Below are 21,468 nucleotides of genomic sequence, written 5' to 3'. Positions count from 1 at the left end.
CTGAAGCAAAGTTCTTAACCGGAGGTACTATTTCTGGTTTAGCGGAGTCTGTAACCTGAAGCATCTGTAACCTGAAGCGTCTGTAACCTGAGGTACCACTGTAAATATACAAAGAGAGTGACTGTGCTTGAGGCGGTAAAACGAATAGAAGATTAGGATAGGCCAGCAAGAGATGAGGATACACCAAAACCCACAGGCTTAAAACTATTGAGCAACATGTTTATATATCACTGCTATATGTATGTTCACCAATGGTGTAAGATTTCTTAATGTAACACATGACTTTCAATAGCAGGCTGAGAGAAGTGATCTGGGAGATATTAAAAAGTCATCTGGAAAGAAAAATAATAATAAAAGGGAAGGGAACCAAATGCATGCCAATAACTGTGTGCATCCCCTGCATAACTCTTTATGAGACATGCTAAGCAGCCAATCTCGTCAGAACCTTCAAACTACGAACATTCGTTTCAACTTCAAAAGGGAATGTCAGAGGAAAGAGAACTTGCTTAAATGAGAACCAGATTCTGAGTTCCAACTTCCCATCCTGTTCCATTGCCAAGAAGCAACAACACAAATGCCATTTGCCACTCCCATTGAAGACTGCAGCAGAATATTAGTAATAGATCAGCAAAATTAGTATAGCAATGCATCTTAAATTAATTCTATATAGTGGGGAAATATGAGATGTCACTGCTAATGAGAGCAACTAATGTGAATTTACCACAAAGGTTTGTCAAAGGAGGAATATTGCTTGTGATGAAGAATGGGTTAGAAATGTTTCTTTAAAAATAAAGCAAACATATGATGCTGATTTCAGTCAGTTAGATAATTGATTCATCTAGCCTAGTATTGGCTCCTCCCGCCTTTGCTAACCTCATTCCATCCAGATGTTTTGGACTGCAACTTCTGCTCATGCTGCCTGGGACTGATGGGAATTACAGTCTGAACTGGCCTACTCCTTTTATCATGGAGTGTTCCAAGATCTGATACCCAAGATCCTTTAACTAGAGATGCAAAAGACTGAATCAGCAACTTACAGTATGCAAAGCATTTGCTCTATCACAATTCTATTCAGACTAATAGAAACAGATTCACCCCCAGTCCAAGTGTCTAGTGTCTTTAGAAACAATATATAACTGTAAAAAGAAGAAACATATTACAAGGAACTATTTACACATCACACTGTTAATTACCAACCAAGAGGAGCCCTGGCAAAGAGGAAAAACTGGAACTCCCCAGAGTGCTCAAATTCCTATGGATCAACAGTGCAAGATGAGAAAGGGATCAGAGAGGAGAATGAAAGGTGACAGTCCAAGTTCATTCATACAGGGGTCTCCCACCAATGTCTGAAGCTGCACTGGTAGTCTATGCAATTCTCCTGCTCTTTGTTGCAAATAAACAAATCAATAAATTGAATAAAAATGGAAATTGCAGAATGCACAAAAAGTATATATTTCCTACAAAAAGAGACACAAAACGTTTGATTCCTAAGTATGCTAACAACCTAATAGTTTGGTTCCAGGTGGTGCCTAGGAAGTTAGAATTATTTTCCCAACCCTGATTAATAGGGTTTGTAGACCACATTGTGAGAAGAGTTTGAAAACAATTATGTGAAGCACAACCTTCAAAACTCCATGGCAGTGGTGCCAGCTCCGGAGACCCTGGAGGCCCAGGCACCCACAAAACGTTTGCTTTGACTGCCCAGTTTTGACCCCCCGCCTTGTCACCACCTTACCTCTGGCACATGTTCTAAAAAATGCACACTAGAAAACAAATATATGTACTGCTTACAAAAGTATAGGAGAATAACACTGTTTGTCTCATTCTGAAGACCAGCAAAAGTAAACAGTTCAGTCTAATGAGGTTAGGCATTCAGTAATTGAATAGCCTTGACAGAAAAAGCCAGTACCCTGAATAGCTTCACTTACTGATTGCTAAGCTTCAGGAGAAAGGGTAAACTAGGCAATACCATTCAAAAGTCAACCCACAGAACAGAAACGCACAACTTGGCAGTACAGTGGTACCTTGGATTATGAACTTAATTCATTCCGGAGGTCCATTCTTAACCTGAAACCGTTCTTAACCTGAGGTACCACTTTAGCTAATGGGGCCTCCTGCTGCCGCTGCATGATTTCTGTTCTCATCCTGGGGCAAAGTTCTTAATCCGAGGTACTAATGCCGGGTTAATAGAGTTTGTAACCCAAAGTATTTGTAACCCAAGGTGTTTATAGCCCGAGGTACCACTGTAGGTAGGGGCAAAAATTAAAATAGTCTAAACTTCTTTGGACCGAAGTTAGGTTTTTAGCAACTCACTTTCCAAGTAAAGGTATAATTAATGATTAAACTATTTTGCCAATAGCTGAATTCATTTGCCTTCTGATTAAACTGATTGTTAAAGTTATTGGATATATCAGCTACTCTTCGCTGCACTGTCATACGGGACAAACTTAATTCTCAAAAACACTTTTTGATCGGGACATAATCCAGAAAGTGTAGTCCGCAAACACTTCTTTATGAAGTCACCTTCAGTAAAAGACTTCCCAGCAGCAGCAATTTTTTAAAAAATCTGAAAACTAACCTTAGTAGCTGCCTCATTTTCTGACTTTGCTTTCTTGAAAAACCATTGTTCCCGACTGAGAGTTTTCAACAAATTGGATGCTTTAATCTGTTTTTCATTGGAGTCCAATTTACTTAAGTCAGGATGTTTCAATTCGAAATGGCGACAATGATTGCATTCCTTCAGAACGGCTATTACTTCTCGGCAAACAAGGCACAATATTTTGTATCTTGTGTAAGTAAGTACCATATTTTCCCCTCTATAACAAGCAGATTTTTTCTCCTAAAAAGTAAGGGGAAATGTCTATGCGTGTTATTGAGCGAATGTGTGGTCCCTGGAGCCGACTGGCCCGAGTGCATCACACATTTTCTTCGAGGGTCGTCTTCATTGCGGTCAGCAGAAGCCAGGGAAGTGCTTGCTTAGGAGGTTTGGCCACTCTGATCGCTTGATTGTGTGTGCAGCGCGACTGTGTGTTTGCTAGTGTGGGTGCTTGGAGGGAGTGAGAGAGTGACTGACTGCTGCATCTTCTCCTGCAATTTGCCTTTTAAAAAATTGGAAGCAGCGGGGCAGTAAAAACCACCTCTGAAAGCCCCATTTTTCCCTTCTAAGGCTGCAGCTCGGCTTTGGGAGCCCTGAACCCCTGCCTTGTTCTTGAGGGATCTTTGAGGTTTTCCCTTTAGCTTTAACCCAGCCCCCTTATTTTACCAGTTTATCTTCATTCTCGGTGTGGTAAACTGATTGCAGGCAGCCACACGTGCATTGGAGCCTCCCGAGAGAGAAAGCTGTTGCTTTCCTGCATTCTGCCTCAGGGCCTTACTGCCCACCCTCTTCTGTTTTGTTACTGTGTTTCCTCAAACGGAACAAAGAGCAGAGAAAACCCCTCCCCTCCAGGCAAGCAGAGGGGAAAGCAGAGCGTCCTTCCTTCTACCGGAATTCCTCTCCGTGCTCCGGTGCTGCTGCTGCTGCGTCTAGGGACTCGCAGGCAACATGCAGGTGGGGGGGGGAGGGAGGGAGGGAGGGAGAGAGAGAGAGAGAGAGAGAGAGAGCGCTGGCTGGCTTAGGTGGGTAACTGGGGGAACTTTTGCCTTCCTTTCCTCCCTCCGGTAAAACCCCTCTCCTGCATTCTAAGCCAGCTATGTTTTTCCTTCCCTCCCCACTTAAAACGTGGTTACAAAGCACGGATCCACATGGACCCTCAGGATCTTTGCATTGGGTCACCCCAAATTCACCATCAGATCACATAGCATATCCATGGCTACAGTGATATCCATTTTGAGGTTTTTCCCTCTAAAAGATCTTTGTGTCTCTGCCAAACCATGTATATACTTCTTCGTATGACATGGTTTTGGAAACGTTTGTGCACCCTTGATTTGTCATAATGCAGCTTTGCATGCCATCCAAAGCGTAGGTCAAAACCTTCTAGGTCTAAAGTGTTAGTATCCATTCTTTCATCCAGCAGAAGCACACTACCTCATAATAAAGTCTGAGGTCAGGAAGGGCAAAAACCCCTCTTCCTCTTACGTCTTGTCAGATTTTTATGATTAATTTGGGGGTTTCTCTCCTGCCAGATGGAGTTTGCCACGTCTTTCTTCTGCTGTTTGAAACATTCTAGGCTATTTATCACTAGCAGTGTTTGAAATAAGAAGATCATCTTGGGCAAAACATTCATTTTGACTGCAGATATTCTTCCTAACAAAGGAAGGTTGATTCTAGTTCAATTTTCTCGGTTTTTAAAAATTTCATTCCAGATTTTAATATAGTTATCTTGGAAAAGGTTTAAATTCTTAACTGATATCCATATCCCCCAATATTTAATCCCTCCCAGTTTAATTCTCGTAATATTCTTTTGCCTGTGAGTCTAGATTTTTAACTATCATTTTTGTTTTTTCCATATTTATATAGAACCCTGCTAAGTTGCCAAATTTTGTTATAGTTTCTATTGTCCTTGGGACACTTTCCATTGGATTTTCCAACGTCAACACAGCGTCGTTCACAAAGGCGTTCACTTTGTACTCTCTCTGCCCAAACTTAATACCTGTTATTTCATCATTTTTTCATATTTCTCTAGTTAATACTTCTAACATTAGGATAAACCCAGTGGTGACAGGGACATCTCTGCCTTGTCTCCTTCTTGATACTACATTTTCCCATAACATTACTATTTATTATTAAGTTTGTCCATTGCTCTGTATAAACTGCATTTATCTTGTTGGAGAATGCTGTTCTGAATGCTATGATCTCTATTACTTTCCTCAGGAAGACCCAGGACATATTGTCAAAGGTCCTTTCAGCATCTGGGAATATTAGTGCGCCTTCTTTTACATTTCTTTTTTCCAAGTATTCAATCACATCTAATACATTTCTGGTATTATTCCTTAGGTGTCTCCTTGGTAAAAAAACACACACACCAACCTGCTTGATCTTCATGAATATATGATTCTAAGAACACCGTCAGCCTTTTTGCTATTATTGCTGCATACAATTTATAATCATTGTTCAGTAAGGAGATCGGCCCATAGTTCTTGGGTTGGAGTATATCTTGATCTTGTTTGGGGAAGAGAGTAATGTAAGAATTCTTCCACAATGTTGGTGTCATTCTCCCTTGTAAAATTTCATTCATAAGATCTTTAAGGGGAGTGGATAATGTTTTGTAATAGCGGCTGAAAGTCCTTCTGGACCAGGCTATTTGCCAGACTTTGCCTGCCATATTGATTTGTATGCTGTTGGTGGATTCTTGTTGTTTTATTGTTGGGCAGTGTATGTGATAAAGGGGAGCCATGCCGGAGTTTTGATATGCTAAAGAGACTCTATAAGCTAACTTTGCAGGAGACAAAGCTAATTTTGTAGGAGACAAAGCAAACTGTCCTGCAATCCAGCAGATTCCGAAGACAGTAGCAAGCTATTTTTGACCCACCCACCTCCACCTCTCCCTTTGCCCCCTCTGCCTTTGCTCAGCTGTTAATGAGGCACACATTTTAGCTCGCTTTCCCTTCCTTGCTTCTAGATAGGAGAGGCTGAATTGGTCTCTCTCTCCCCTTCTTCTCCTCCAAGTGGTCGTCTCCCTCCACCCCCTTATTTCAGAAGAGAAGGGGTGTGCATGGATGTGCTTTTAAGCAAAGTGAGCTTTGCTTCTGGAGAGAGGGAGAGGGAAGGGAATCAAGGAAGTGGGGGTTGCTTTCTTATTTTGACAACTAATTTACTTCCTCCATTTGTGGGCATTCCTGTCTTATTTACATAATGAGGCACTGGAAGTCTGCTTTTGAGAAGTTTGTGACCTCTTCTCTTCCCCCATTTAGGACAAATATCATGGAATAATATTTAGGAGGATTATATGACATTTTAAAGATTTAACACATTTAAGCCCACTTTGTAAGTCTGACTTCTCCTTGTTGTTTTATTGTAATGAATCTCATAATATTGGAGTCCCATTGCCTGGGACAAGAAAACACTCATGATAGGACATGGTGCCCATCAAGGGACAGTTGGAGGATGGTGCTTACATTAATCTTTTAATGTTTTAAGAGAGTCGCAAATTCTGGATATTAAAAGGAAGGCCTGCAAAATGCATTAACATTTGTTTGCCATGGTAAATGTGGTACCCCAAAACCTTTCATGTAACAGGATTTTTGAAAGCTCGTCTGTACAGGCAGTCCTGCAAAAAAAGTTATCTTGTGATTGGAGAGGTACTGCTCGAAAATAATGAAATAGGCTGCAATCTCAATCCCATCTGTCTGGATCTATTTCAGTAGGATCTATTTCTGAGTAGAAATGGTTAGGATTGTGCTGTTAGGCCTGTTCTTCTAAGAAGTTGGATATAATAGACATATTTAACTGCGACTGCAGTACCTGCTGAAGCAGTGACATAACATATTGAGCTGGCATTGAATAGGGACAAAGTGAGTGCAGCCATGTGCCAACGCAGCTGACGCACACTATGCGATGAGCAGCAACAACATGAAGCCTTCTTTCCCTCACTCTCTGCACAGCCCTATCTAAGTTACATGAGGGTCTGGTGCCCTTGTATGTGAGCAGTTGCTGTGGAGATTTTTTGGTTTGAACATTAAAGTTTTTGGGATGACCTTGTAAAATGGGTGATAAAAAGAAACGGATGATCAAATCATAACATAGAGTATTTAATCTGGAGTGGACAAATAGATAATTACCGTATTTTTCGCTCTATAACACGCACCTGACCATAACACGCACTTAGTTTTTAGAGGAGGAAAACAAGAAAAAAACATTCTGAATGAAACAGTGGATGTATCATTTTTGTGCTTCATGCTGTGGCCACAGACATGTGATTTGACGGTGAGTTTGGGGTAGCCCAATGCAAAAATCCTGAGAATCCATGTGGATCTGTGCTTTGTAACCACGTTTTTGTACCATTGCAGCCCCAGGCAACAGTGGGTGCGTGATTTTTTTGGTGCAGGCTGTAGCCATGGAGCAGCTCGGCTTTGGGAGCCCTGAACCCCTGCCTTGTTCTTGAGGGATCTTTGAGGTTTTCCCTTTAGCTTTAACCCAGCCCCCTTATTTTACCAGTTTATCTTCATTCTCGGTGTGGTAAACTGATTGCAGGCAGCCACACGTGCATTGGAGCCTCCCAAGAGAGAAAGCTGTTGCTTTCCTGCATTCTGCCTCAGGGTCTTACTGCCCACCCGCTTCTGTTTCGTTACTGTGTTTGCTCAAACGGAACAAAGAGCAGAGAAAACCCCTCCCCTTACAAAAATCTTACAGAGTTTAAAGAAGGAGGAGTTTGCTTGAAAAAAAGAGAACAGATTTTGGATCATACAATAGATTGGTTTCAGTACTTTCAGGTGAACGAGTTATTTAAAAGAGATAATAAAGAAAAAGGATTTGCGGAAATGAGTTCAGAATTTGAAAAACTTGTAAGAAGAAAGGATGATGAATTAATCTTGAAAATTTATAAATTTCTACTGGAGTGAGAAACCAAAGCTGCAATGGTAAAGGCAACAATGACAAAATGAACCACAGATATTGGTTACAGCATGAAATTGTCCGCATGGGGAAAAATAGGGGGGGGGGGGGACCATGAATTTTTCTACCTGTTATCTTATTAAGGAAAACCGACAAAAGATGATGTACAGGTGGTACTTGACACCCAGGAAATTAGTGAGAATGTTAAAAAAGGGTCTCATTTATGCTGTACTGATCCATATGTGGTGGTCATGTAAATATGCTAGAGAATACAGGCATACCCTGGTTGTCAAACACCTTGGTACTCGTCTGTTTTGGCTCCCGAACGCCGCAAACCCAGAAGTGAGTGTTAAAGTTTGAGAACGTTATTTGGAAGCCGAACATTCGACGCGGCTTCCGTGGCTTCTGATTGAGTGCAGGAAGCTCCTGCAGCTAATTGGAAGCCGTGCCTTGGTTTTTGAATGTTTTCGGAAGTCGAATGGACTTTCGGAACGGATTCCGTTTGACAGCCAAGGTACAAGACTGTATTGGGAAATGTTCCATACACAATTTAAAAAAATTCTAAAACTCACATTTCCCAAAAAACCAAAGGCCAGGCAGGGCTGGGCAATGGGCTCTTTGAGGTAGTGAATGCTTCCCTCTGTGAGGGAATCTTCCTAGACCCATTTAAATATGTCTGTCAGCCCATTGCATTCTCTCGGAGGAGGCAAAGCCTCTTCCTCCACTTTGAATGAGCTGGACAGTCTTCTGCATTTCTAATCTTGCCTGTAAAGTGTTTTACTTGTCTGCCTTCTACTAAAAAAAGGGTTATGAAGTGCAAAATACAGGCAAGTAAAATGTTTGAACGCCAGCAACTTTGGAGGACATGCTAACAAGTCTGGGTGAGGAGCAGAAACTGGACTTTGCTAAATCAGTAGCTTCATCCACTTGGTAAACCTAGCTGCAAAACAGAAACTACCACATCCTTAGTACACACTCTTTTTGTGAAACAGCCAAGACACCACATACAACTTTTAGAAGTCCAACAATTATTATTTGCATCCTACATTCAGGAACCAAGGCTTGTTCTTAATGCAGCTTTAAAGCAGTGAACACAAAAAAGGACAAACTGAAATGAATACCCAACGAAGTAACATGTTAGCTTGAAAGTAAATTCCACGTACGGTAAATCTGTGGAACTTGCTTCCCGAAATGTTTATGTGACAGTACAGCTACATATGTGCAAGTAACAGTTCATTTAGCCATGATTCAATGCAAAGTTCACAGAACTTGGTAAGTGTCCATACATGCAAAGTAATACACAATTCTACACAATCTTTGAGCCATTTAACAAGTTTAGCATTTCACCTATCAAAACCACTTCAGTGTCAAAGTGACAACAAGGTGAAGACACAAAAAACTGAGTGAAGCCCCAAAAATGTTACTAATGAGCTGCTGGCAACACTTAAAATGACAATTTCAAGGAAGTTAATAGAATCATAGAATCAATAAATCTTAAAATGACAATTTCAAGGAAGTTAATAAATCTTGTAGCCCACACTAGGTTTTTATGAGTTGCAATTAATACCATATGAATAAGGGATAGTGTTGTAGTCACATAGGAATTGATGTGCAGATAAACACAGAAAACTACCGTATTTTTCGCTCTATAAGACGCACCAGACCACAAGACGCACCTAGTTTTTGGAGGAGGAAAACAAGAAAAAAAATATTCTGAATCTCAGAAGCCAGAACAGCAAGAGGGATCGCTGTGCAGTGAAAGCAGCAATCCCTCTTGCTGTTCTGGCTTCTGGGATAGCTGCGCAGACTGCATTCGCTCCATAAGACGCACACAAATTTCCCCTTACTTTTTAGGAGGGAAAAAGTGAGTCTTACAGAGCAAAAAATACGGTATGTTACTTTTTTCTCCAAAAAAACCCACAAAACGTTTTTAGCTCAGTAATTAAGATGTCTAACCAACTTATTACAGGGACGCGGGTGGCGCTGTGGGTAAAACCTCAGCGCCTAGGACTTGCCGATCGCATGGTCGGCGGTTCGAATCCCCGCGGCGGGGTGAGCTCCCGTCGTTCGGTCCCAGCTCTTGCCCACCTAGCAGTTCGAAAACACCCTTAAGTGCAAGTAGAGAAATAGGTACCGCTTTATAGCGGGAAGGTAAACGGCGTTTCCGTGTGCTGCTCTGGTGCCGGTTCGCCAGAGCAACTTCGTCACGCTGGCCACGTGACGTGTCTGCGGATAGCGCTGGCTCCCGGCCTCTAGAGTGAGATAAGCGCACAACCCTAGAGTCTGTCAAGACAGGGTACCTGCAGGGGTACCTTTACCTTTACCTTAACCAACTTATTAAAAAACATACATGGAAAGCAACTCACATCTTGACCAATGTCATGGAACATTTTCCATTTTGATTAGTCTGCCAAGGAATCCCTGTACAATGATAAGGATTTGAGGAACTGTGCAAAAGCATGCACACATTTCATACTGGTCACCATGAACTGAGAGTATGCCTTAGACTAGAGTTTTCCAAACTTTTCATGTTGGTGACATACTTTTTAGACATGCATCATTTCGCAACACAGTAATTCAGTTTTACTAGCAAACTGGAGGTTAAACTAACCCCTTTCCAGCCCTCGGAGGAGCACAGGGAGCGTTCGCCTGACACACCTACACACTGCAGCCGACACACTAACGTGTTGTGGCACACAGTTTGGAAAGCTCTGCCTTAGACACACAATCAACAATCCTTCATTCGTTTCTCATTATAGAAGTAGATAGCTCATTGATGCACCAGCAGACTTTAACAGAAACATGTCTCTAGGTTCATTAAAAAGTAGTGGCAATCTACCTCTAAGGATTCACACCGTTCTTTGAATAGTTTAAAAATTAATTGTCTGGAGCAAGGGTAGCCAGTGTGGTGCCCTCCTACTATAAGTTCTATCATTCCAGAACCCTGGCCATGCTGGTTGATAGGAGTTGTTTACAGTGGTGGTAGTAGTAGTAGTAATAATAATAGTAATAATAATTTCTTATCTATACCCGGCCCATCTGGCTGGGTTTCCCCAGCCACTCTAGGCGGCTTCCAACAAAATATTAAAATACAATAGTCTTAAAATACAATGGTACCTCGAGTTACGAACTTAATTCGTTCTGGAGGTCTGTTCTTAAACTGAGGTACCACTTTAGCTAATGGGGCCTCCCGCTGCTGCCGCTGCGCGATTTCAGTTCTCATCCTGAAGTAAAGTTCTTAACCCAAGGTTAGCAGAGTTTGTAACCTGAAGTGTTTGTAACCCGAAGTGCTTGTAACCCAAGGTACCACTGTATTTTTATTTATCAGATTTATATCCCGCCCTTCCTACCAAAGAAGCCGAGGATGGCAAACACTCCTGTAATAAAAATAATATAAAAAATTAAACAAAACATGTTAAAAATATTTTAAACTTGTTAAAAACATCTAAAAACAATGCAACACAATAAAATATGTGACCAATCGTGTGTGAATAGGCCTCCCAAAAGAGAAACATTTTCAACAAGCTTTAAAAGAATACAATAATAGCACCTGCCTAATGTCAATAGGCATGAAGTTCCAAAGTGCAGGTCCTGATATACTAAAGGCGTGACTCCTGACACACGCAGAATAGACACTGTGCATGACAACCCCTCAAGTAAATAATATGCTAACATATTTAGTCTTATTAGTTTGTTTGATAACTGAACAGCTTTTCAGGACACAAACAGAAGTTCAGAAAGAGGACATTCTGCAAGAAAGGTTAACCTAGTAATAAGCACCATTACACTGCAACTGGAATTTAGGCTTTGGCAGCTAATGCTGTAGCAAAATGAATTTTGATCTGTACTCTTTTCCTAGGAACTTCTACCAAGCTAGCAAAAGGTGCCCCACACTCAACCAAGAGTTTTAAAGGACAATAAAACTTACCCTCTCGCAGGATCTAAGGCAATTGCTCTGGGTTGATCCAATTCTTGCCAGAATAAAACTTTTCGCAAAGATCCATCTAAATTGGAAACTTCAATCCGGTTTGTTTCAGAATCCGTCCAGTATAGTTTTTCGCCTAGCCAATCACAAGCTAGCCCATCAGGTGATAAAAGCCCAGAAATAACCACATTTTGCACACTCCCTGATTTGTTGAATTCTGTTCGCTTAATGGCTTCTTCGCTTACATCACTCCAGTATATCAAGCTGTGGATGAATACGAAGTCCACAGCAGCTGCATCCTCCAAGCCACCCACCACAACTGTAGCATTCTCATTCACCTGTGCAGCGTCTACCAGTCGCAGGTCACGCCGATTTGCATATAGCAACAGAGGAGAACCTAGGAAAGAAGAGAAAAGCATTAAGCTGGGCTATGCACAAATTAAGGATTCGACAGACATCAAGTCACAACGTGAAGTAATCAGCAAGTTAATATTTAATTTTTTATTAAAAAAGAACTTTCAGTGTTATCCCCTTTCTAAAAAATATGAGGGATTTGAAATCACAGGTGATCGTGATCATAGTTACAACAACTTCAATAACTCACTCTTAACACTGTAAGAGCTTTGCAAGTAAGAATGGATATAGTCTTTCTCCTCCACTCATAAGGTAACAACACAGGAGACACACAATTAAGCTGACCAGCCCTAGGGTCTGGACAACAAGACAAAAAGCACTTCTTCACACCACACATCATTAAATGATAGGTTGTTCTGCCACAAATAGTAAAAATGTGCACTGGCTTAGATTGTTTTAAGTGGGATTTGATAAATTCACAGAGAATAGATCTGTCAAAGGCGCTTTACTAAGGAGGATAGCTGAACAGAGCCTATACATTTAGAGGCACTATACTTCTGATGACCCACAAGCTGCTTATGAATTTCCAGACACATCTGGTTGGCCCCAGATGAAAACTGAATGTCTCATGCAGCAAAGCAATTTTGTTTGTATGCAGTCATCAAAAGTTAGCAACACACAAGAGAATGCGAGGGCACACATGCACAAACCTCACACCTATCTTATTTGGGGCCAAAATACGTTTCTCTGCCTGGTTGCCTGGAAACAACGCTTATCCAAAACTAGACAGCTCTCTTTATTCCCTAGCAAATTTTCCAGTTCCAGGAACCACATTGAATATGTCACAAGCTCATTTGCAATTAGGTAATAAGAGCACATCACATGATGGGCAAATTAGTCCATATACAACCAGTCTGCTGCTTTGACCTATAGAACTGGCATAGTTACAGGTGCCACATAATATTAATTCTGCACTTGTAAGAAATTGACATTTTAGTGTGGTAGAAGCTACCTTTGGAACTCCCTACCTATTGCCATCAGACATCACCGACCTTTCGTGTACTTTTTCATTACAATGTTTTTGTTTAGTCCTACCTAGACATAGAATCATAGAGTTGGAAGAGACCACAAGGGCCATCGAGTCCAACCCCCTGCCAAGCAGGAAACACCATCAGAGCACTCCTGACATATGGTTGTCAAGACTCTGCTTAAAGACCTCCAAAGTAGGAGACTCCACCACACTCCTTGGCAGCAAATTCCACTGTCGAACAGCTCTTACTGTCAGGAAGTTCTTCCTAATGTTTAGGTGGAATCTTCTTCCTTGTAGTTTGGATCCATTGCTCCGTGTCCGCTTCTCTGGAGCAGCAGAAAACAACCTTTCTCCCTCCTCTATGTGACATCCTTTGATATATTTGAACATGGCTATCATATCACCCCTTAACCTCCTCTTCTCCAGGCTAAACATGCCCAGCTCCCTTAGCCGTTCCTCATAAAGCATCGTTTCCAGGCCTTGGACCATTTTGGTTGCCCTCCTCTGGACATGTTCCAGTTTGTCAGTGTCCTTCTTGAACTGTGGTGCCCAGAACTGGACACAGTACTCCAGGTGAGGTCTGACCAGAGCAGAATACAGTGGCACTATTACTTCCCTTGATCAAGATGCTATACTCCTATTGATGAGGCCCAGAATTGCATTGGCTTTTTTAGCTGCCGCGTCACACTGTTGGCTCATGTCAAGTTTGTGGTCAACCAAGACTCCTAGATCCTTTTCACATGTACTGCTCTCAATCCAGGTAGAAGTTATTCCTGTCTATTTCTTTTTAGCTACTGTTGATTTTAATCATCTTTTGAATATTCTTAAATAGTTGTTTTTAACTGCTTTTTATCAAGAATTTTAACGTTTAATATTTTTGGCAATTGCTTGTAGGGTTTCTTGGAATCAAGCAGTATATAAACATTGTTCAATAATAAAGTTATTAATATGGTTGGTGCCATAATAGCAGGAGCAGGTGGTGCTGTGGTCTAAACAACTGAGAAGCTTGGGCTTGCAGATCGGAAGGTTGGTGGTTTGAATTTGCACAACGGGGTGAGCTCCTGTTGCTCTGTCCCAGCTTCTGCAAACCTAACAGTTCAAAAACATACTGTGAGTAGCACTTAATCGTGGATGGAGGACTTGACCTGGCATGTGTTAACAGAGACTTGGTTGGATGAAGCAGATGGGCCTGTTCTTGCCGCTGCTTGTCCACCAGGTTTCTCTTAAGCACAACAACCCAGGTCATGCGGGTGGGGAGGGGGGGGGTTGCAGAGATTTTTAGGAAGTCATTAGCTTGCACCAGGTGTCCTATTGGGAAGACCCAGTTTTCTGAGTGCATGTTCTGGAAGTTGGGCAATAGGGGCAATACAGGATTCCTTTGGGCGTACCAACTTCCCCGCTGCACCAAGGACTCCCTGTCCAAGCTGCTTCAGGTCGTGGCAGATGTTCTCCTGGAGATACCTAGTTTGGTTATCCTAGGGGATTTTAACATCCATGCCGACACGACCTTACAAGGGGTCATTCGGGACTTCGTGAAAAGAATGGCCTCCATGGGGCTGTCCCTGAATAAGTCTGACCCAACTCATAGTCATGGACATGCCTTAAACCTGGTGTTCACCTCTACGGATGTGGGTGATCTGACACTAAGTAAAAGCGAAACAAAAGAAGTGCCATGGTCAGATCACTTCCTGGTGCAACTGGACTTCTCTGCAACTCTTCCCCTCTGCAGGGAGGTGGGACTGATTTGGATGGTCCGCCCCCACCACTTAATGGATCCAAATGGTTTTCAGAGAGTGGCAGGGGATACTTTATCTCATGTTGATGGCCTTTCAGCTGATTCCCTGGTGGCCTGCTGGAAAGTGGAGTTAATCAGGGCTATCAACTGTCTGGCTCCGAAGTGCCCTCTCCAAGTGGATGGAGCCTGGACAGCTAACAAAGTAGTAAGAAACAATAAAACTAAGCAAACATAACAAATTAAAACAAGAGACTGTAAAGTCAAAACCGTTCTAAGTAGAACATTCATATTTCTTAGAAGTGTTTTTGCTTGGCACAATGTATGCCTATCTAAGGAGGGTGTTTCAAAGGTGAAAAGGCAGCATTGAAAAGTATTTCTCTCCTGATGCCACCCACTGTACTTCAGATGGCAGGAGAACCCAGAGAAATGCTTCAGGTGGCAATTTCAGTAGACTAGCAGAGTGCTATGAGAAAAGACAGGTATTTGGGTCTTTAGCCATGTAGGGCAAGAATGAGGAATCTGAGGTCATTGCGATGTTGTTGGGACTACAAGTCCCATCATCCCTGGCCACTGGCAATGCTGGTTGAGGTTGGTGGGATTGTGGACCTAAGCAGTGCAGCTCCACTACCCCACTCCAACACACCACACCTAAGCTTAGGGGTTTTAGATTGATGTCAGAAGCAGCAGCTTCTTGTCTGTGCAAAAACACACACACAAAGTGTGCAACAAGAGTATAAAAATAACACGTAAAGTTGGAGGGGAGAAAAAGAAGGAAATAGATGTTGTTCAAGCATGTGGAAAGGAAGTGAAAGAGCGGGAAGGAAGTTGGTGAAGCAGACAGAAGGACTGTGAGAGAAGAAAAGGAGCAGTGCCTGAAGTTGCTGACCAACACACCCAATCCTCCACCTTCCAGCCCAATCTCATGCCAAGCTAGGATACTTCTTCCTTTTCTGAGCGCACGCATTAACAGAAATTAAAGAGAGAAATAAAAGGTGACATTTTTAAGACAACGTAACAACAATCCTAATACCTGTGCGATAAGGAAGGGATAAGAGGGGGAATTGGTTATAACGAAGTTTTAAACATAAAATGAGAAGGGATGAAAACTGCTAGTTTTTTGGGAGCAGCAATACACTTTACGTGTTAAAGAAGGGAAGACATGACAAGAGATGAGTAAAAATACCTTTGAGAGGTATGTGGGGAAGAATATATCATGAAAGGCCTTCTCCACCTAGTATTTCTGAATCAGCAAATTCTGTTTGAAATGTGGAGGCTGAGAAATGATGTACTGTACTTAACTTGAGAAAAACTGGACTATAAAACTAACTGCTACAACAAATTCACTAAGAATGTAGCTATTTCCAAAGAAGGATTAGTAGAAAGTGACCAGTGGCCAGTAATTGCCAGTTGATTATGTGAAACCCCATTTCCATCCTCTGTCATTTGTGACTGGCTCTGCCTCTGCACCATCATTTTGCAATTGGCAGGCCTCAATCACTTCCAGTCCTCTCAATGGGCCCTGGAGGTAGAAAGTTTGAGGGCCTCTATTTTAAAGGTTAAGGCCAGCACTTGAAATTGAGCTCAGAAACTGTCCAGAAGTCAATGCTTTAACATAGGTGATCCCAGGTTAAGTTAGCAGTGTAGCAAGACTGATCTGGACTAGTTTCTGTTTCTGAACTGTCTTCTATGACGGCCTCATTTAAAGCACATTGCATAAATCCAACCTGAAAATGACCTGTGCATGGAAGGAGTCAAAGTGGATCACAGTTCTTCATTGCTCTCAGCAGTGCTATTTTTCTAGAGCAAGAGGTACTCACTATGAACGCTTCCCTTGTTCTCTTATAATGGCAATGGAGCCCATGTGAGGTGGGAATTACCACACGAGGGAAAGAACAATGATTACAGACTGAGTACAGTGGTACGTGTTGCGTAACCTCCAGGTTACGGAATCTTTGAATTATGGCCACGACGAATCCGGAAGTGGGTTTGCCGCTTCGCGCATGCGCAGAAGTGTTCTGCGGCGTCACATGTGTGTACAGAAGCAGTTCTCCGGTTACAAAATTTTTGGGATATGGACGGGCCTCCAGAATGGATCCCATTCATAACTGGAGGTACCACTGTGCTTCACTTGAAACTTTATAACTTACTTAATATATAAACACAAATTGAAAACATACGATTGTAGCTGCTGTCTAAAGGATTACTATCTTGAAGGGTATGTAACTGAAATTATTAAGATTTTGAAGACAAAAAATAAAATAAAAAACAAAGAGAAACCCATCAAAACTAGCACATGAGGATGTCACTTTAACTAAGTTGTATAATTTGATATATAAATAATTGGTTTTAATAATTGCATTAATTGGGTAAAATTGGCATTGTTATAATGAGGCTGTTATTGAAACAATATTAGAAAATCAATAAAAAATATTTATCAAAAAGAGAGTCTTTAGCACCTGTTTCAGAAGCCAGTTTGATGAGGCAATGGATAAGCACCAAGGACACAAAACCTCTCCCTCATCTCTCCCTTCTTCTCATCATATCTTGGCTTCGACACAGAGATCCGGGCTTGCATTAATACAGATTTCCCCATTATGTCCAAATCAGAAAACCCTGGTTTAATAAACAAACCAGGATAATCAGAAAGGATGTTGATTTTTTAACTGACATTAAACCAGAATTCCACAGTTCAGATGTAATTGTAAACTGTGCACCAATGTAAGTAAGGATCCCTGTGCTGAAGTAGTTTTGTGGTGGTTAGTGACAGAGACAGGCAAGAAAAGTAGCACGGAGCCACCACACTCATCCTGTTTCAAAAAACATGGTTTACCAGGGGTAGGCGACCTAAGGCCCATGGGACACAAGCGGCCCACGGGGGTCGTTTAACCAGTGCACTGTGCTAAACCGACGCAGCGCAGTGCCAGGACTCACCTCTGTGGCATCAGAAATTGTGTCTGCGCATGCAGACTATTTTATGTCAGTCATTGATTTTAGGTTTTGCTACAATTCTAACCTTTACAGTTGACCAATTTGACTTGCATTGTGCTCAATTTTTTATGATACTAATTAATTTTATGAAACTACATATGTCAAAAAGTAGAGAAAAAATCATGGAAAAATATTGTACTTGGACGTTTTCCAACCCATATCACTAGAGAAGTGTGGCAAGAGGGAAAAGGAGTTAAAAAGAAAGGATAAGGAAGATTGTTCCCAAAGGTGTAATGAGAGCTATAGTGTGTTTGAAAAAGGATGTTCCACTCTATGATTTTTTCCTGATTCTCATTTTTTAAAGCCATTACAACTGGCAGTGGCCCATCTTTACATCTTATGGCAGCAATTCCATGTCTCTGTACACAGAGTTACACACACTCAAGACAAATTGTACTGCTGTGGCAGTAAAACACATCCACGTTGAATAAAAATAATTATTAGAATGGTGTTATTGGTGGAGTGGAGGGGACAGAAGAGAAGTGTTTTCGAAATAACCCTGATCCTGAAAGGAACAACTAGATACTGAGGGAAATTTCTTTTAAAAACTTTGCTTTACAATTTTAAGTTTTATGGAACTTATATTCATAAAAATGGAGCTTCTGTTCAAAAAAAATCTAAACACACAGCATGCACAAGGTTCAAGCATCTACACAATTCTAAACAACGGAAGTCTAAAGTTCCAAACGAACTCATTCACTCTAAAAGATCTTAATCAGGCACCCTTATTTCTGCACGGGCACCTTCTGAGGTGAAGTGGATGGTGACACAATATAGGGTCTTTCTGGTGGTGGCATGAAGATCATGGAGCACTCAGCTGGCACTTAAGTTGCTAACTTTTAAGCACCAGGTAAAACAATCCTATTCTCTGAAGCTTTTAATAAACTGCTGCATTTTGCTACCTTGGCTGTTCTTTCACAGACATTTCTACTTTTATTGCTGTTTCTGATTTTGCTGTTCTACTGATTTTGATTTTTAAGCTGACTGCTTTTAAATTTTGCCATTAGTTATCTCAGAACCTTTTAGTAAATAAAGTGAAATTGCAGTTCTACTTTAAATCACTGAATAGCAGTGACAGCTTGCACAGCAGACTTCTACTTGAGCAATGGAACATCCTCCCCAAGTTCCCTGTGAATTCTCATAAACTGCAGCAGATTTTGGGGTACACAGTGGGAGGAGAGGTTAAAGAAGTCCCATTACACAAGTGGAACTCTGTTCACACAGCACCAGATACAAACAAGTGTTCATACAGGATAAAAAGAAGGGGAGCTCTCTCAATCTGTCAACTCAATATTTGAAATCTTCAATTCCTGATATTTTATGAGACATCTTTTGTTCTTTATTTTGTGCTTTTTTAAAATGGTAGAAGAAAGAAATAAAACTGGAGTGAAATGAGCATCCTCTGGCCCCTAGCTGGAAATCAAAACATTGCGTAAATACAATCAAAGCCATTCCATTTTTATTTTTAAAAATGTTTGTTACAGTACCATAGCCTAACTATTTTTCCTTCATGCATTTTGGACTCCAGTTCCCATCATCCTTGACCACTGGCCACACTGAGGGGCAGATGGAAGTTGAGAGTGTACTAAACAGAGAGTAATTTGTGCAAAATAAATTTTAATGCCTTGTATCCCTGCTCCAGCATCCTAGCTGCGCTGCTCATAGAAATAATGCCACACCTGCAAGCTCCTTTAATATCCGATAGTCTCTCGATGCGTGATCTGCATGAGCAGCACTTTTAAGAGGGCAGAAAAGGTGAAACCTACAAACTCTCCAGGGTCTGGTCATGATTTCTAGCTGTGAAACTTACAGTATTTGGGTATTTCATTCAACTCCCCACTTAGGCTTACAAGTAACAGCTCAAGAAGCCGCTACCTCAAGGAGACAGCAAAAGGTCTGGAATAAGAATGACCTAATTACTATAAATTTGCTGTGGGGCTTTGGGCGCAGTGTTAGAAACTCAGATATAGAAGCTAGGTGCCAAATGGCACCTTAAACTGGGGTTGCAGTTGCCAAAACAGAATGTTTAGTTGTCATTTTGGGGCAAGACGGATCTAGAATCTTATTTTTCAAATTATGGACTGATTGTGATCGATTATCAGTTAAACATCTGGCTAGTTCAGATGACAAGCTTGAGCTAGGTTAAGAACTTTGAGACCTTAACCTAAAAAAGTTACTTGATTAAGGGACAGTCCACATATATACAAGCCGATTCCTAAATCTTTTTCTTAATGGTCCATTCATAACATAAGAGTATTATTCACAACTGTGAGCAGGTCAGTGTGATGGGGTAAGTGAAGACAAGTGAAAACCATTAATCATAACCTTTTCACTGCTTCTGCTCAGGCTGCACAGAAGCAGCATTTTGGTTCCTGAAATTCACTGATTGTGCAGATAAAATATAACTGATAGAATTTTACAGGATGTGGTATTAGTGTGTGAAAACAGTCCAGATCCAGTGATCCCCAGGCATGCACCTCCAGGTGGAGATGTCAGGCCCCATCCTGGCACCCAGGCATCTCCACTTGGTCGCAAGTAACTTATAGCCAGGTGCAAAATGCACCTGTAGCCTATAGAATTTTGAACACTATTTAGGGGCATAATGGAAATTCCTTTTCAACATACCATCATAGGAAAATTGGAGCATTAATATTTTTAAAATAGTATCCAGTGTGAATGTGACACCTATATAGCACCACTCATGGGACAGGTAGGATTTGCTGTGTTTCTCTGTTACATATATTCAGCCGCAACTCAGGCTTTATTACTGGATAATGCAACAGCACTCACAGGCTCAGGAATAAGGGGGTTACAAAAATCTCAGTGAATTCCCAAATTAACAACTGATAGAAAGAATCCTACCCCCTGGGAGCATTATCCTTATACGCCTTTTATGTTCATATATATTACCCTGGCAGGTTTATAGCTGACCTTGTGTTTGTTTACATGCAAATTAATACCACTTAGTTCAATGAGACTTCCTTCCAAGTAATTATGCAAGGAATAACTAAGTTTGTGGAATTAACAGAATAAGCATTCATGGACTAGAGCCAACTTCATCCGATCGTTTGTAATGCACAAAGGCTTGTGCCACAAAATACATGCTAATCTCCAAAGTACCACAAGGCTATGGTGACTAACACAACTACCCACTCTGGAATTAACGTAAAGGGGTACAGAAAGCCCTAATGAACTCTGGAACTCACTAAAAAGGAAGCATACCTAGGATTGAGCTGTCAGTTTGTCTAGTAAAGAGCATTCCCACGTCTGGTATGTTTACCTAGGTGCCTTACATCAGGAAATATATTTTCCAAAGGAAAAAAAGACTGTCTAAAAACTGTTTTTAGCCAAGCTGGCAAATATAGTCCCAACAGATTGCATATTTAATGGCAAAGTAATTACTGTTGCTTTTGAAAGCAATTTCCTAGCTTGATTTTCATTGAAGTCAAAACCAGCAGCCCTAGCAGGACAGCAGAAAAAGGATGCAGCAATCCAGCACGAATATTTTATTATATTCCTAACACTCAGGGTGACCCCCTTCTATGATTCTGATTCTATTATTATTAATCCAAGATACGATCATCCGAATGCAGTCAATATACCTAGTTTTGATTGTAAGGTAAGCATATTAAATCCATATTTGATTATAAAGTAAGCATCTTTAGAAACGTTTTTTCTACAATACATGAGGAAGTCTGTAGAAATTCTCATAAATATGGAAGTATAGCATAACATTTGGAGAAAAGAATAATTTGTGGCAAAATCCTGCTAATTTTTGTACTCTCAGTCAGGTTATTGATTATGGACAACACAGCAGAACTAGACTAAACTTTATGCATTAAAAAGTTAACTTAAACAATCATTTTTCCTTTGAAAATCAGAGAGCCATATAAATCAACTATCCTTCCTCAAAGGAATATTTGGTATTACATGTGCATATTATT

The 21,468-nt window shown here is 41.1% G+C and overlaps 1 protein-coding gene across 4 annotated transcripts in view; it reads right to left on the bottom strand.

The window, feature by feature from the left end:
• The window catches only part of LRP6 (LDL receptor related protein 6), a 107,777-nt gene that overhangs the window by 84,105 nt on the left and 2,204 nt on the right, over positions 1 to 21,468 (bottom strand). For all 4 annotated transcript variants that reach the window (XR_014526256.1, XM_083503314.1, XM_083503315.1 and 1 more), the window contains exon 2: positions 11,421 to 11,814. Coding sequence is in view for 3 of the 4 variants with exons in the window: in XM_083503314.1 (XP_083359440.1) it covers positions 11,421 to 11,814 (394 nt within the window). In the remaining variant the exon portion in view is untranslated. The remainder of the gene's footprint in view (positions 1 to 11,420; positions 11,815 to 21,468) is intronic.

The sequence above is a fragment of the Podarcis liolepis genome (assembly GCF_965112155.1).
Source record: "Podarcis liolepis genome assembly, chromosome: 5".
Taxonomy (NCBI): Eukaryota; Metazoa; Chordata; class Lepidosauria; order Squamata; family Lacertidae; genus Podarcis; species Podarcis liolepis.
The sequence above is the reverse complement of the archived record's forward strand: the minus strand, read 5'-3'. Positions and strand labels throughout refer to the sequence as shown.